We start from the raw sequence: 13,352 nt of genomic DNA, 5'->3' as shown, positions 1-13,352 counted from the left end.
TTACATGATATTATCATCTTATTAACGAATCACAAGGGTTTGTAAAACATAACCATGACTACTCAGATTCATGGACTATTGGAATTAGGCCAGCATATCTTATAAGATACCAACAAAATGTATACTGAACCAGATACTTGGTCTACATCTAAAAAGAACATTGAAAAGCAGATTGATTTCGATAGTATATTGAAAAGAAGAGAAGGGAATAGGAATTTGACGCTATGCATTCACCACGGATGTTGTTCTCAGCTGAGCTATCGGACTTTAAGGCTTTATTGCCCTCAAGAAGCATCTTCAGGATTGAGGACAATTCAGAAGAACCTACCGGGGACCTGCTTTCCGTATGTGCATTTGCTTTCATCAGATCTGCGAGCTGCACGGGTTGCTTTATTACCTGTGTTGGAATGTTGGCGACAGTCTGAACTTTTCGACAACTTCCTTGCACAAGAACTGTAGCTGGTCTCATGATAAACTTGAATATTGTTTTTTACCAGATCTTTAGCATCAGGAGAATTGAAGTTCTCAAATTCCTAAAAAATTAACATGTTAGACACTGAAACACGAGTTACCTTATTTGTAAGAGCATAAAAACTATGTATCAAGAAGATATTTCAAAGCAATAGCAAATTCAGGATTGCCCTCACAAGAAGGGCTGTCACTGACAACTTTCGAACTTTACACAACGAATGCACCAATGAGACGCTCACCTTGGACTTTGTCTTGGCGTAATAAGGTGTTAAGCAGGGGTTTACATCCTTGAGAAACATGTCATCTGGACTGCCGGGAATAGTGTGATCCTCAGAGCTGAATTCCTAAAAGAAACAAAGAAACCTAATCAATTCCCCTGAAGCGAATGCCTAACATGCATATTCATGTCAAATACCTTTAGAAAGGATAATAACTTTGAGCAGAATAAATGCATGAAAGGATATTATCTAAGCTACATCAGTAATCTGTTCACAACGAACTTCGTGTTGCATTTGAAACTTTTGCACATTATTCAGATGTTTTTACCAGAGAATTAGCTGCTTCTTCTTGATCATATCCTGGAGGGCTACCAAGAGAATCATAGCTCCCTCTTATAGCATATTTATCAGCTTTGACCTGTGAAAATTATAGGATCAGCCACTTTCTCAAACAATCTAATGCTGGTCTTATGATAAACCAAAGACATTTGCACTATTACATCCAAAGCACTTGGGTGCCAAATCAACAGACTTTTCAAAATTGTGGTAGCAACAGAGCAGCGTAATTAAAAGAAACAGGAGTGTTTTGCGCCTATCAGAAGGTAAACTACACTACAAACATATTACTTGATGACATGAGAAACCAAAGAGCAAGCTAATGGCACTCCTTACCTTTGTTTTTTCATCTTACAGAGTGGAAGAGCAGAAAAAACCCCATTAAACAATTTATTCCCAACGCTATATGGGCAACGAAATGATGCAAGATCCCAACATATAGCTCCCTCCAAATCATTTTTTAAGAAACATAGAAGTGATAGTTTGACTTTCAACATGAAAAAGTGAAATATTCAAAAAGTTTATATCTACTAGATCCGTATAGAATTCTTCCGTATTTTCATCTTGACCAGTATTTTAACAGTACTAAGTTTCTGATGGAGCAAGCAGCAACCAAAAACAATACAATCATGTCTTGGGGCCTTTGTGGTTCATCAGTGAGGTAGAAAATCATTTCTCTTCTGCAATATGTTTTAAGACATTTAAGAGTTCATGGATCATTCGATCATGGAGATTCTCTTTGGCAGTAGATATTTTGAATCTTTGAAGTACAACCGCAAACTCTAGTTTGGTGCAATTGCATTTCATGTTGAAGATTAGTAATGGCTAATGATATTAACAGAAAACTTGACTGAGTTTAACTAGTTTTTGTTTATCATAAGTAATGGTGCAGCTTTTTAAATACAATATATATTGGAATTTTGTGGTTTAGAGAATAGAAAGATTCCAACAAACAGACCTAAACGATTCATATGAAGCTGATAGCACGCGATAATGACTTATATTGTTACCTCAGCAAGATCTTCGGCTAGGCATTGTAGTTGGCCTGTAAGAGAAGTGACCTGCCTTTGAAGATTTGGTATAAGCTGCTTTGCCTGTATGAGTTCTGAACCCTGCTTCTCCAAAATATCCTGAAGTTGAGAATTCATAACATCCGGGAACAGCACGGCACTTTTCAATGACTTTATTTCTTCTCTTTGCTTTAAGCACAAATCCTTAAGCTTCTCAACCTGTCAGTATTATGAGCAAATCAGAAAATTAAGCAAAGAGGTAACATAACCTCAAAAGATTAATTGATTCAGGCTGCAAACTGCGGGGAGGAACAATAAATGTGGCATCTCGAACAAGATAATTACATTATTCTTTTCGATTATCAACCACCAACACCAGACACATTTTACAACAACAAATGTGTCATCTTCAAAAAGAAGTTTCCGCGCAAATTTACACCTCTATTATCCTTGAAAATCCACATATCAAAAGATAAACTTTTTGAATAAAATAGACAAAGATTTAGCACCTTGCTCTAAATTGTGCTCCCAAATAATAATAAAAGCCACAACTTTTGAACAAATTAAAGAACAAGCTGTTGGTCTTCCATTCAAAGTTAGCCTCCATTTATTAAGATGCACATAGAAAAATTCCCTTATAAAAATTTATGCTACAGAAGAAGAAAAAAGGTTCAAATTTCAAGAACTATGATAGAATGCAAGATTAAACTATATGATATACAAATATAGAACCTCTTTGTTTTTCTCTTCAAGCATCAACTTAAGTAACATATGCATATATTCAGTTAGTAACCACGAATACTTCCAACTAACTGATAATCAACCAATGTGCCATCAAAAGTAATATTATCCCACATTTTGCAACAATAAAAATGCCATCTTGCACAAGATATATTCCAGCATTTTTAATGTTATAAACCTCTAATACCAAAGACATTGATTACCACTTTCACAACACAAATACTTCTAAAAGGGGCATTTTATGATTTCAAATTACACCTCCAATGAACCGTGGAAACAGTCTCTTCCAGAAATGCAAGGTAAGGCCGCATACGATAGACCCTTGTGGTCCGACCCTTTTCGGGACCCTGCGCATAGCGGGACTAGTGCACTGGGTTGCCCTAAATTACACCTCCAATATTCTGAAAATCCACATTTGGGAAACTAATCTCTTTGACTGAAATAGACAAAAAGTTTGCATCTTGCCCTAAAATTTACCAAAAAGATTTCAAAAAGACACAGCTTTTTAACAATCCCAAACTGTTGATAAAACCTTTTAAACCAAAATTAGCGTCCAAAAACTAAGATAATGCAACGGTAGGCAGCAAAATCAGACATACAAATAGAGTAAGTACCTCTCGGTTTTTCTCCTCAAGCAACAACTTGAGCTCAAGAATCTGATCCTCTTGCTCCTTGTTCATACTCAACAGCTCCCTCTCACTTCTAAGCACCATTCCCAATGTTCTCGTATTCCCTTTGACCTCAGTCAACGCTTTCTTCTCCTCTTTCTTCACACCAGTAGAACTAGAAGAAGAACCTTTAAACAACTTCTTATGCAAAGCACTCAAACCAGTGCCTCTTTTCGCCGTTTTCTTCAAATCTTCAGCTATAAAATCCACAGGTATAACCAATTTCAAATCACCCTTTTTCTGCTTAATCAATTTAGAAGACGCAGATTTGTGTTCAACGAATTTTTTAACCATGGAGCTGAAATTGGAATGGTGGGTTGTAGTTGGAGTAACACCATTTGAAGCGTTCTTGATTTTGATTAGAGCGTTGTTTTTGTTGTGGGTTCTTGGTGTGAGTTCTGTAGAAGAAGATGGGTCGGATTTAGTGGAAGATCGTTGTGAATCAAAACCAGTTTTATTAGCATAGCGAGATGATGGTCTGATAGAAGACATTGTTGGTTTTTTTTGGAGAGAAATTAATGTTTGAATTTTAGGACAGAGAGTGTGTGTCTGTGTGAGAGAGATGAAGAAGAAGAAGAAGAAGAAGAAGATGATTAGAGAGAGAGTTTGGCGCTGCCTTGAATTCAAATTTTTGGGCACAGAGAATTTTGCCCTTTTGTCTACTTGGCTTACAAGAGCGTTTACACTTTGAGAGATTTCACATGATGCTAATTAATTACAATTACTTTTTGGGATTAATACATACTAACCCCTCAAACTTTCACTAAATTTAGGAAAAATGACATTATATAGTCGCGTTCAAAATAATAATCCAAAAATATATAGCTGGCCAAATTCAATGTTACTTTTTCTAATCGGTATACATAAACTATACATTGATTATCCATATTTTATACGTATGTTATACATGAATAATATATATATATATATTAAGCGATTAGGTTGGCGGCTATTTGAGTTAATTTTTCTATATTTCTTGTATATAAATACATTTTGTATGTTATATACAAAAATTATATAAATTTTATATACTTTTCGGCTACCGAATATAAATAGTTTCTGATATGGGCTAAAAATAATAATTCCCACTAAATTTACCCCTTAAGGGTCATTTGGTTGGAATACGATTTATACTGGTATAAGTTATGCCGGTATAAGTTATATTGGGATAAGTTATGCTGGGATTAATTATGCTGAGATTGTTATTTATTCATTGTTTGGTATGTTGTATTAAGAATGACAATTGCATAATTTCTAAGAAAAAGATATAAGTTATACCGGTGCTAATTACCCCACCCTCTATAAGGTATAAGTTATCCCGGTGTTAAAATTAACACCGGGATAATTTATACTTGATTTGCTAACCAAACAGAGTATTAAGGTGGTATTAAATTTTTATACCACCCCTATACCTCTTTATACCCCTAAACCGTTTGGTTTGGTATGAGGTATAAGAAGGTATAAGGGTGGTATAAAAACTTAATACCATCTTAATACTCTGTTTGGTTAGCAAATCATGTATAAGTTATCACGGTGTTAATTTTAACACTGGAATAACTTATACCTTATAGAGGGTGGGGTAATTAGCACCGGTATAACTTATACATTCTTCTTAAAAATTATGCAATTGTCATTCTTAATACAACATACCAAACAGTAAATAAACAACAATCCCAGCATAACTAATTCCAACATAATTTATCCCAACATAACTTATACCGGAATAAACCGTATTCCAACCAAACGAACCCTTACAGTGTTAGCTTTATGGGAAATGGGGTTTTATTATCCGTCCTTGTTCGAAATGCATCATTAACCCTCTCACACACAAAAAATCACTATAAACTAGAAACACGTGTCTTGTACAATATTCGTCTAAGCACCCTCAATTACACCAAAAGGTATAATAATAGCAATTAATAATTGAGGACCTCTCTTGTTGAAGAAAGGATGCACTTTCTCCGTTCACTTTTACTTGACAGTTATATTAGAAATAGTTTTCATTTTTACTTATCATTTTATACATATTAAGGGAACATAATTTTTTTCCTGTTATACCCACAGTATTTATTACTCATTTCAAATAATTTTCTCAAATTCAATAAAATATGTATCAATTAATTTGAGTATCATGATAAATTATGCACTTCATTTATTATATATTTCTTAAGAAGCGCGAAAAGTCAAGACGTGCCAAGTAAAAGTGAACGGAGGGAGTATATGTTACTACTAACAATACCTTTACGAGCATAGAACTTCTTTCGTTGAAAAAATTGCGGCTAATAAGCAGTGGCGAAGCAAGAAATTTTTCCAAAGGTATTCAAACTTAAAAGAAGTGAGGAAAAAAAAATTCGATAAAAGATGTTCAATACATGTTATATACCTCTAAAACCTAATATTTTACTTATATACGTAGTGTAATTTTTCAACGAATGATGGTCAATTGACCACCGTTTAAGACATGTAGCTTCGCATGTCCTAATAAGCTACGTGAGGTCTATCTTGGCATTTTCTCAACTTTTTATGATAAGTTGTAAAATAGATGATACATCCTTAATCTATCTTAAGTGAAATTAGTTTTGGTTCCTTTTTTTTTCTTTTTATAAAGTCCAAAGAAGGTGATATGTTTGGTGGTGGATGGATTTCTATTAACGGAATATTTTTCATTTTGAATGAGTGAAGTTCATAATTAACTAACAAAAGAGAAATTCTACTTTAATTAAGATTTAATAGCTTTGAGTATGGAGAGTTGTGATGCTTTTTTTTTTTTTTAAGAAATAAAACCATATTACATAGTATTCATTTTTTCTCTCTTTCTTGACAATACGAAAGTTAACTAGTATTGAAAGATAAAGATAGAAATTTTCTTATTCTCCTCCAACTTCAAGTGTATCTAATTACAATAACTTACAAGACCTGTATTTTATATGAAATATGCTTGTTTTGAAATATAGAACTTAAGACTCTTGAATCATACGTTGGTTTTGAAATTGCAGAAATTCTACAAAACCACAATAATATTAGCCTCTTTCAGAACATAAAACAAAAAACAACCAAAAAAAAGAAAGAGAGAAAAATATTACTACGTATTAACTATTTAAGTAAGCCAAACGTAATAGAAGTAACAGTTACGACTATAGTTTTTAATAGTAGGAATTACGTAATAATACACTCCACAAGTTAACCTTGCAATCAGATGACCCAGATTTAAGTTTACAAATATGTAGCCCAATATTATTTGGCTCAGATCAGAAAAAAACCTTCATGCCCTTTTTATTCTGACGCAAATTTTTCATGGTTTTTTGTTCTATTTCTTTACCCAAGTTTATACATTCCTATCCCAGCTATAAACATACAAAAAACAGACCTAAAATCTCTTATTTTTCAAGTTCTATATAGATGAATTTGCTCCAAAGTTTTTGATAGAAAACTCAACAAGAAAAGAAAAATTTGAAAATTCATCATTTAGTAGATAAATCAACGGAAAAATCAACTTTATATATAAATTGTTAGATAAAAGTGAGAAAAAAATCCAAAAATTCTATTTTTCAGTTTTAACTGCATCTGTACAGTAATGTATATTGATGTATAAATTTGTATAAACTTGTATATGAAATGTTGAATAATGTATACCAGTATTTCGCTGGCAAAAAAAAAAAGCAAACTCAGTGTTAATAGAAAACATAGAGAATATGAAGTAAAAGCAAAAAGAAAAATCTAAACAAAAAGTAACCAAAACAAAAGCAAAAGGGAACTGTGGAAAAACTAAAAATAAAAAACATGCAACAAAACTAAAATTACTATCATGAAAGAGAAACTTACTTCAAAAAAAAGATCAATGTTGTATAACAGTATTTTCACACCCAATATACAATATTATACAACATTATACCCTCATTATAATTTTGTATAATGTTGTATAATGATGTAGAACGGTGTATACAAAACTGGATTTCATCTTGACCTTCCTTCTTCAACTAGTATGGTTCCCAAAACCAATGTTAATCAAACACAGTTAACCCAACACTCAAAATTCTTATCATTACAAGCTTTTACAATAATTTTTAACTTAACCTCATCACTTTAGAGTTAGATTTTCCAAATCTGAGTTGAACTTAGAGCTTCAAAGCTCCTTCAATGGAGTTTAGAATATGGATGCAACAAAACTTCAATTTTAAATTTGGACACACATAAATCGAGATTCAAATATTTGAGATCTATAAAAATTTATGAAGATTAAGCAACTTAGTAGAGAAAATGCTTTAAATCAAGTTTGAGTTCTATAAATATTCAGATCTATGTGAGTGAGAGAAGAGAAAGAAAGGAGAAAGCAAAGAGAGGCGGGTTGAGAGTATAAAGTATGCTGGGGAAAAATGAAAATAAAGAAACCCTAAAAGTGTATTTGTAATAGTGGCTAAAGGCTGAAAATTTTCTTTCAGATTATGTATAACCTGGGTCAAACTAGGTAAGGACTTCAAACGTGGGCCATTTTCGGTTGGGCTGTTAGGCCAAGTGACAAGGGCTGTAATTATCCCTTTTTAATACATAAATTGGACTATAGAGTGTTCATGAATGTTCGACAATAACTAAAAATTATATCAAATACTTTCAATCAACAAAGATGTCAGATCACTTCTCAAAGTAGAGGGCTTATAACTGCAGAGATGTTCCCAACAAGTTTGAGGAATAATAGTCCCAGTTAATAATATTTCAAATACTTCAATTGACTACAGTTATTTAGTTTGAATTCTAGGGTTATTATTTTTCCTGTTATCTATGTTAGTTTTCAGTAGACCATGTGTTGATATTCAGGACCACGAAGTTAGTATCTTTGTTTGGTACGAAAATTCCACTGAAGTTTAGCCATTAGAGATATTATTTAAGTATCATCTGGTATGCGGACTAAATTATCCCGAAATTATAATCCCAGGACTAATTTATACCACATGGGATATAGGATAAAATAATCTCAAGTTTGATAGGATAAGATGGGATATTCTGGATTAAGTCGGGGATTAAATTTATACCGTGTTTGGTTGTAGGATAAATTTATACCGCTAACCAAACACGATATAAATTTAATCTCACATCTTATCCCGCCTTATCCCTCGTACCAAACGACCCCTAAGATTTAAATCTCATACCACCTTCATCGTAGGCTTGCATAAATGCTCCCAAGAATATCATTGTCTAGCTATTACCTCCAAGTTGTCGTTCCAAAACTCAACCGAGGTAATTAATGTTAAAAGTATTGATCTAAACTGTAGAATTCAACAAATACAGAACAATTATAGAATGCCAAAAGGGAGCCAGTTCCCAATATCTCAACAGCACCTTTGTCTAAACTTCAACGAGACTTCATATCCGAAACGCAGGAACAATCTGATTAGAAAATCATTCAAAACTTGATAAAAATATCAGAGTTTATTGGAGAAACTAAGTACTAGTGTGAAAAGGTCGTTGAAATTGATCCGTTACGGTATTAACATTATACGCAACATAAGCATATGAAGTAATAAACATAATAGGTATTAGTTTGGTAATGGTTGGAACATCAAACTCGGATTCGGCAAAAATCTACGAAGTGAGAATTGACCCAAAAACTGGATGGGAAGCATGCTAACTTGAGCAACATCTTTTGCAGTTAACACCTTATCAAAACCAGAGACGTCAAAGTACACTTAACTCTCCTTTATACTAACGAACATTACTGCACAACAAAGTTTTAACATATCCTGCCACAAAAAAAGGCAGCTCGGTGCACTAAGCTCCCGCTATGCGCGGGGTTCGGGAAAGGGCCGGACCACAAGGGTCCATCGTACACAGCCTTACCCTGCATTTCTGCAAGAGGTTGTTTCCATGGCTCGAACCCTGGTCACATGGCATCAACTTTACCAGTTACGCCAAGGCTCCCCTTCTAACATATCCTGCCACAAATACGATTGCACTTAAGCCCAACTCACAACTCAAAAGATCAGCCCTTTATGATATTGAAATTGTAAACAGCTCTAATCTGCAAATTTTGAATTAATTGATTCAGAATATTAATTATCAATCCAGCTAGAAGGTTGTTCCACTAAAACTACAACTGAAGAATAAGCAGTGCAATAGTTCTAGCAATTAGCATATAAGACTAGACAAAGAATAATAGGTAAGCAAGAAGGGGGTTTAACCACTTCTTTCTTAGCTAAGACAAAGCTCCTGTTGTTTCTATGAGAACATGAATTGAAACCAAAAAACTGGCGAGCAAAAGATAAACTAATAAGAATAAGAGGTTGTAGCATGATAACTGAAAAAAGAGAAAGTGCCCCATCATACATAAGCAAATACTAAGTAAGTAACTTTGGAGAGATCAAGCTTTCCGTAAAAGCAAATCCCTTCTGACCACCACCTCGAGGCCATAATACAGATGGTTCTCTGGATGTCCTAAATACGTTAGTCCCACATTGATAGTGTATGCACCAGAATAACAACTCACCATCTGCAAACCTATACTTCAGAACAGCTACATAAATCTCGGAAATTCTTATAGTAAACAATGCATTCCAAGATTCCTTGATGTGATAGTCTTTCATTACCCATAACTTAAAAGTTCCCTCCCCCTGATGAGACTCGTAAGTAGAATAAGCACAAAGCATTCCTTCCAATACCGAAACGCCAACATTGATGTCGCTCAGCAAGCATATTTCCAAAGGTAAAGGTATTTCTCCGTACACTTCATTTGAAATACCAAATGAAACCACAAAATAATTTCCTTTTGTTTTTCCGATCCAATGAAATGCCTCGTGTACAAATGCCAAAGAATGCATACCAGACAACACATTGTGACTGCCACAAGGATGTTTATCAATTTTTCTCCAGAGACCACTTTTCAATGCCAGAATTTCACTAGGCAGTCGGAAACCACCATGATATTCGATATCGTGAATAATAAGGATCTTATAGTCGCCACTAGTTGAGTCATATGCCAATCCAAAACAAGAAAATTCCTCTGCTGAAAACTGTGGATTTGGAAGTACGATTGATTCTCTTGTGGAGGGGTTCCACAGCAAAAGTATGCGTGTTGCATCTAAAATATTATCAACCGTGATAATAGCCAAGCCATTGCAAAAACAATTGATTTCGCAGTACCCTGGTCTAGAGTTTGAAGGGCAATCAAGTTTCTGTACATCCTCAACCAGTTGAACCGAGGATAAAGGACAACAACACATGGAAAATATACGATCCTTAGGGCACTTTTGGCAAATAAGAAACTTTTGGGAATTTTGGTCATTCTTGGCATGATTGAGATGCTTCGTCTTAAAGTAAGGCTTAGATATCAATGTATTCCAAAATTTTGAAACACATTCGAAACGAAGAAGAGACCGCACAGTTAACCTGCTGAGGATGTCCCCAAGTATTTCCTCTGGGAAGTGAACTGCCGTGGCCTAGATTAAAACAACAAAGAACAACCAGACAATTTTTTAAAAGTACTACTACAATATTAGACATTTCAACCATGACTTTAGAAAAGATAAACCTGAAACATGTTTGATTTCTTCTATCTACATTTTACAAAGAAATAGTAACAAAATTGAAACTTTCAGTATTTCCAACATGTTTGATGCCTTGGCTATACTTCTCTAGCATTGAATTAGCAATTTTAACAGTAATTTAAGTAAAATTAAACACGGAATTATACACTATTTAGCCATAGAAAACAACAAAAAGTGTGTTCAACAAAAGAACTCACCTCATCAACAACCTCCATCTGCTTTGATGGCTTCACCAACTCTTTGATTTCTTCCTCTGTTTGTGATTTGCCTTTTGTGTCAGTTTGGAGCTTTGATTTGAATGGTAGGGATTTTTATAATTAGAGATGGGCCGGGTCGGGTCCTCAATATTGGAGTACAAATTTTGTCATTTAATTTTGAACGAGCCAAAGGATCTCATATATTAATCCAGTAGATGTAACTTATTAATTTCTTTCCAAAAATTACTCCTCTCCTTCCTTTTTATATGTCACTTCTTTTAATCTTTTCTAAAATTAATGTTACTTTTATATTTTTGAAGATTTTTTACCTTTATTATTTTATTTTCGGAAAAGGGCCAGAACTGACCCTGAACTATAGTTTCAGGGTTAAAAATACCATCCGTCCACCTTTTGGGCCACTAGTATCCCTAACGTTATTTTCCTGGCCCATATATGACACTCCAACTAACGGTTCCTCATTTAAAAAAATAAAGCTTAAATACTAATTACGTGGCAACTTGTCATTGGCTGATTTTAAAACAAAAGACCCATGTCCATACCCAATATGTTGAACCTAACCCGCCCCAAAATAACCCATCCGCTCCGACCTATTAACAAATAACCTAAATAAAACACGGATTTCACCCAATTTGTTAGCCATCGTTTTTCTGTCCTCTTTGCAGACCAATATTCCCCATCTCCCACCTCTCAAATTGAATTCTCAAATTCAACAAAATCAAGTAGGAGTCCTCTATAATGTCAGTTTCTTCTACTTCTTCTCGTGAATCAGGTCAGTTACGCACTTGTTTTTGCGGATTGACTGCTAACCAGTTTACTGCTACGACACCTATGAATGGTGGTCGTAGATTCTTCAAATGTCCTCGTCCTGAAGACATTGCTTGTCGTTATTGGGAATGGCGCCATGAAGAACTTCCGGCCCATGTGTCAATGTTTATCCACACTCAAAAAATTTCATTGAATGTCATTCGTAAAGAAAGGAACAATTTGAAGAAGACCCTGGATGAATTCTTAGGTAGTAATGCTTCAGATTTGAAGAATTGTCTTGCTTGGAGAAGAAAGTGTCGAACTTGGATTCAAATTTGAAACGATGGAAAAAAAATTTGTTGTTGTCATGGGCGTTTTTTGTCTGTTTTGTAGCCGTGAAGAACATGTGTTGAAGTTGTAGTTGCATTTTTCTTTTGTTGTATTATGCTAATGGCTTGGTTGCAATGAAGAAAGTGTTGAAGTTGAAGTTGCAATGTACCCAACTGGGCTTAGTTTTTTGTTTGTCAATGAACAAATATGCAGTTTTTGTAGTAATTCTTATTGTGTTCAATCAAGTAAATTTGACTATTGTCCATTATAATCTCTCTGTCCTTTTCTTTTTTTTAGATCATTTGTTATTTGTTTGCAAGTTTAATTTGCTATATCAAGTCCTCATGGATAAGTATAATTTGCAAGTTTAATTTGCTATAGGTTTGTGATTATATGCAGAAGAGCTTCAGCCAATAAACTAGAGTGCCAATGTATCATCTGTGCTACACTAGAAAGTTGCTCGCTAGAGCTGAAGCATTTCTCCTTCAGTTGTGGTGTCAAACTGCCCCGAGTTTGGGAATCTTTACCATGAGAACTGGAAAGATGTATCAAGCGTCTGCCCCATAGATAAGCATGAAAAACCAATTAGACACCAAGTACCCTGCATAACAATCCCTAGAACAATGTGGACACCAGTAAGAAACAAGTCAAAGTCATTTGAAGCAACATTGCAGCATTCATAACTGATTCTGCTAAAAGTCATTTGAAGAGACAATGATTCTGCTGAAATATGCACCATTCATAACTGATTAAGCCCATCAAAAAATATTACACTGTTTCACCACAAATTAAACCCATCAAAAAATATTTTGGGGTGAATCAACACAGCACCAATCATAATTGATTCACCACAAAATAACAAAAAAAAGTTTAAGTTTGAATCAGTCATTACAAAACATTCAAGGATCTAAATGAAATGGTTGCTACTTAGAGGCAGTTTTGGCCCTCTTAGCCTTTAGCTTGCCAACTCTTGCTTCCTTTTCGGCTATCAATTGGTTAGAAGTCACAGCTGCTTTGCCTTTCCAAGTCACCTTTTTGGGTGAATAGGGCAGATTAGTAGGCAAATTTATACCAGTTCCAT

At 34.4% G+C, this 13,352-nt stretch overlaps 2 protein-coding genes across 2 annotated transcripts; both read right to left on the bottom strand.

The window, feature by feature from the left end:
• Positions 1-4,151, bottom strand: LOC109234592. The gene is made up of 5 exons (XM_019400641.1): positions 3,391-4,151; positions 2,036-2,254; positions 1,018-1,107; positions 711-815; positions 1-533 (listed from the first exon to the last, which is right to left on the bottom strand). Exons 1-5 carry the CDS (start codon positions 3,934-3,936, stop codon positions 315-317), a joined length of 1,179 nt encoding a protein of 392 aa, XP_019256186.1. The 5' UTR covers positions 3,937-4,151; the 3' UTR covers positions 1-314.
• On the bottom strand, positions 9,476-11,627 carry LOC109234918 (putative F-box protein At2g02030). Its single transcript, XM_019400958.1, has 3 exons — positions 11,574-11,627; positions 11,177-11,266; positions 9,476-10,871 (listed from the first exon to the last, which is right to left on the bottom strand). The coding sequence occupies exons 1-3, from the start codon at positions 11,625-11,627 to the stop codon at positions 9,774-9,776; spliced, it is 1,242 nt and encodes a 413-aa protein (XP_019256503.1). The 3' UTR covers positions 9,476-9,773.

Source organism: Nicotiana attenuata, chromosome 11 (assembly GCF_001879085.1).
Source record: "Nicotiana attenuata strain UT chromosome 11, NIATTr2, whole genome shotgun sequence".
Classification (NCBI taxonomy): domain Eukaryota; kingdom Viridiplantae; phylum Streptophyta; class Magnoliopsida; order Solanales; family Solanaceae; genus Nicotiana; species Nicotiana attenuata.
The sequence above is the reverse complement of the archived record's forward strand: the minus strand, read 5'-3'. Positions and strand labels throughout refer to the sequence as shown.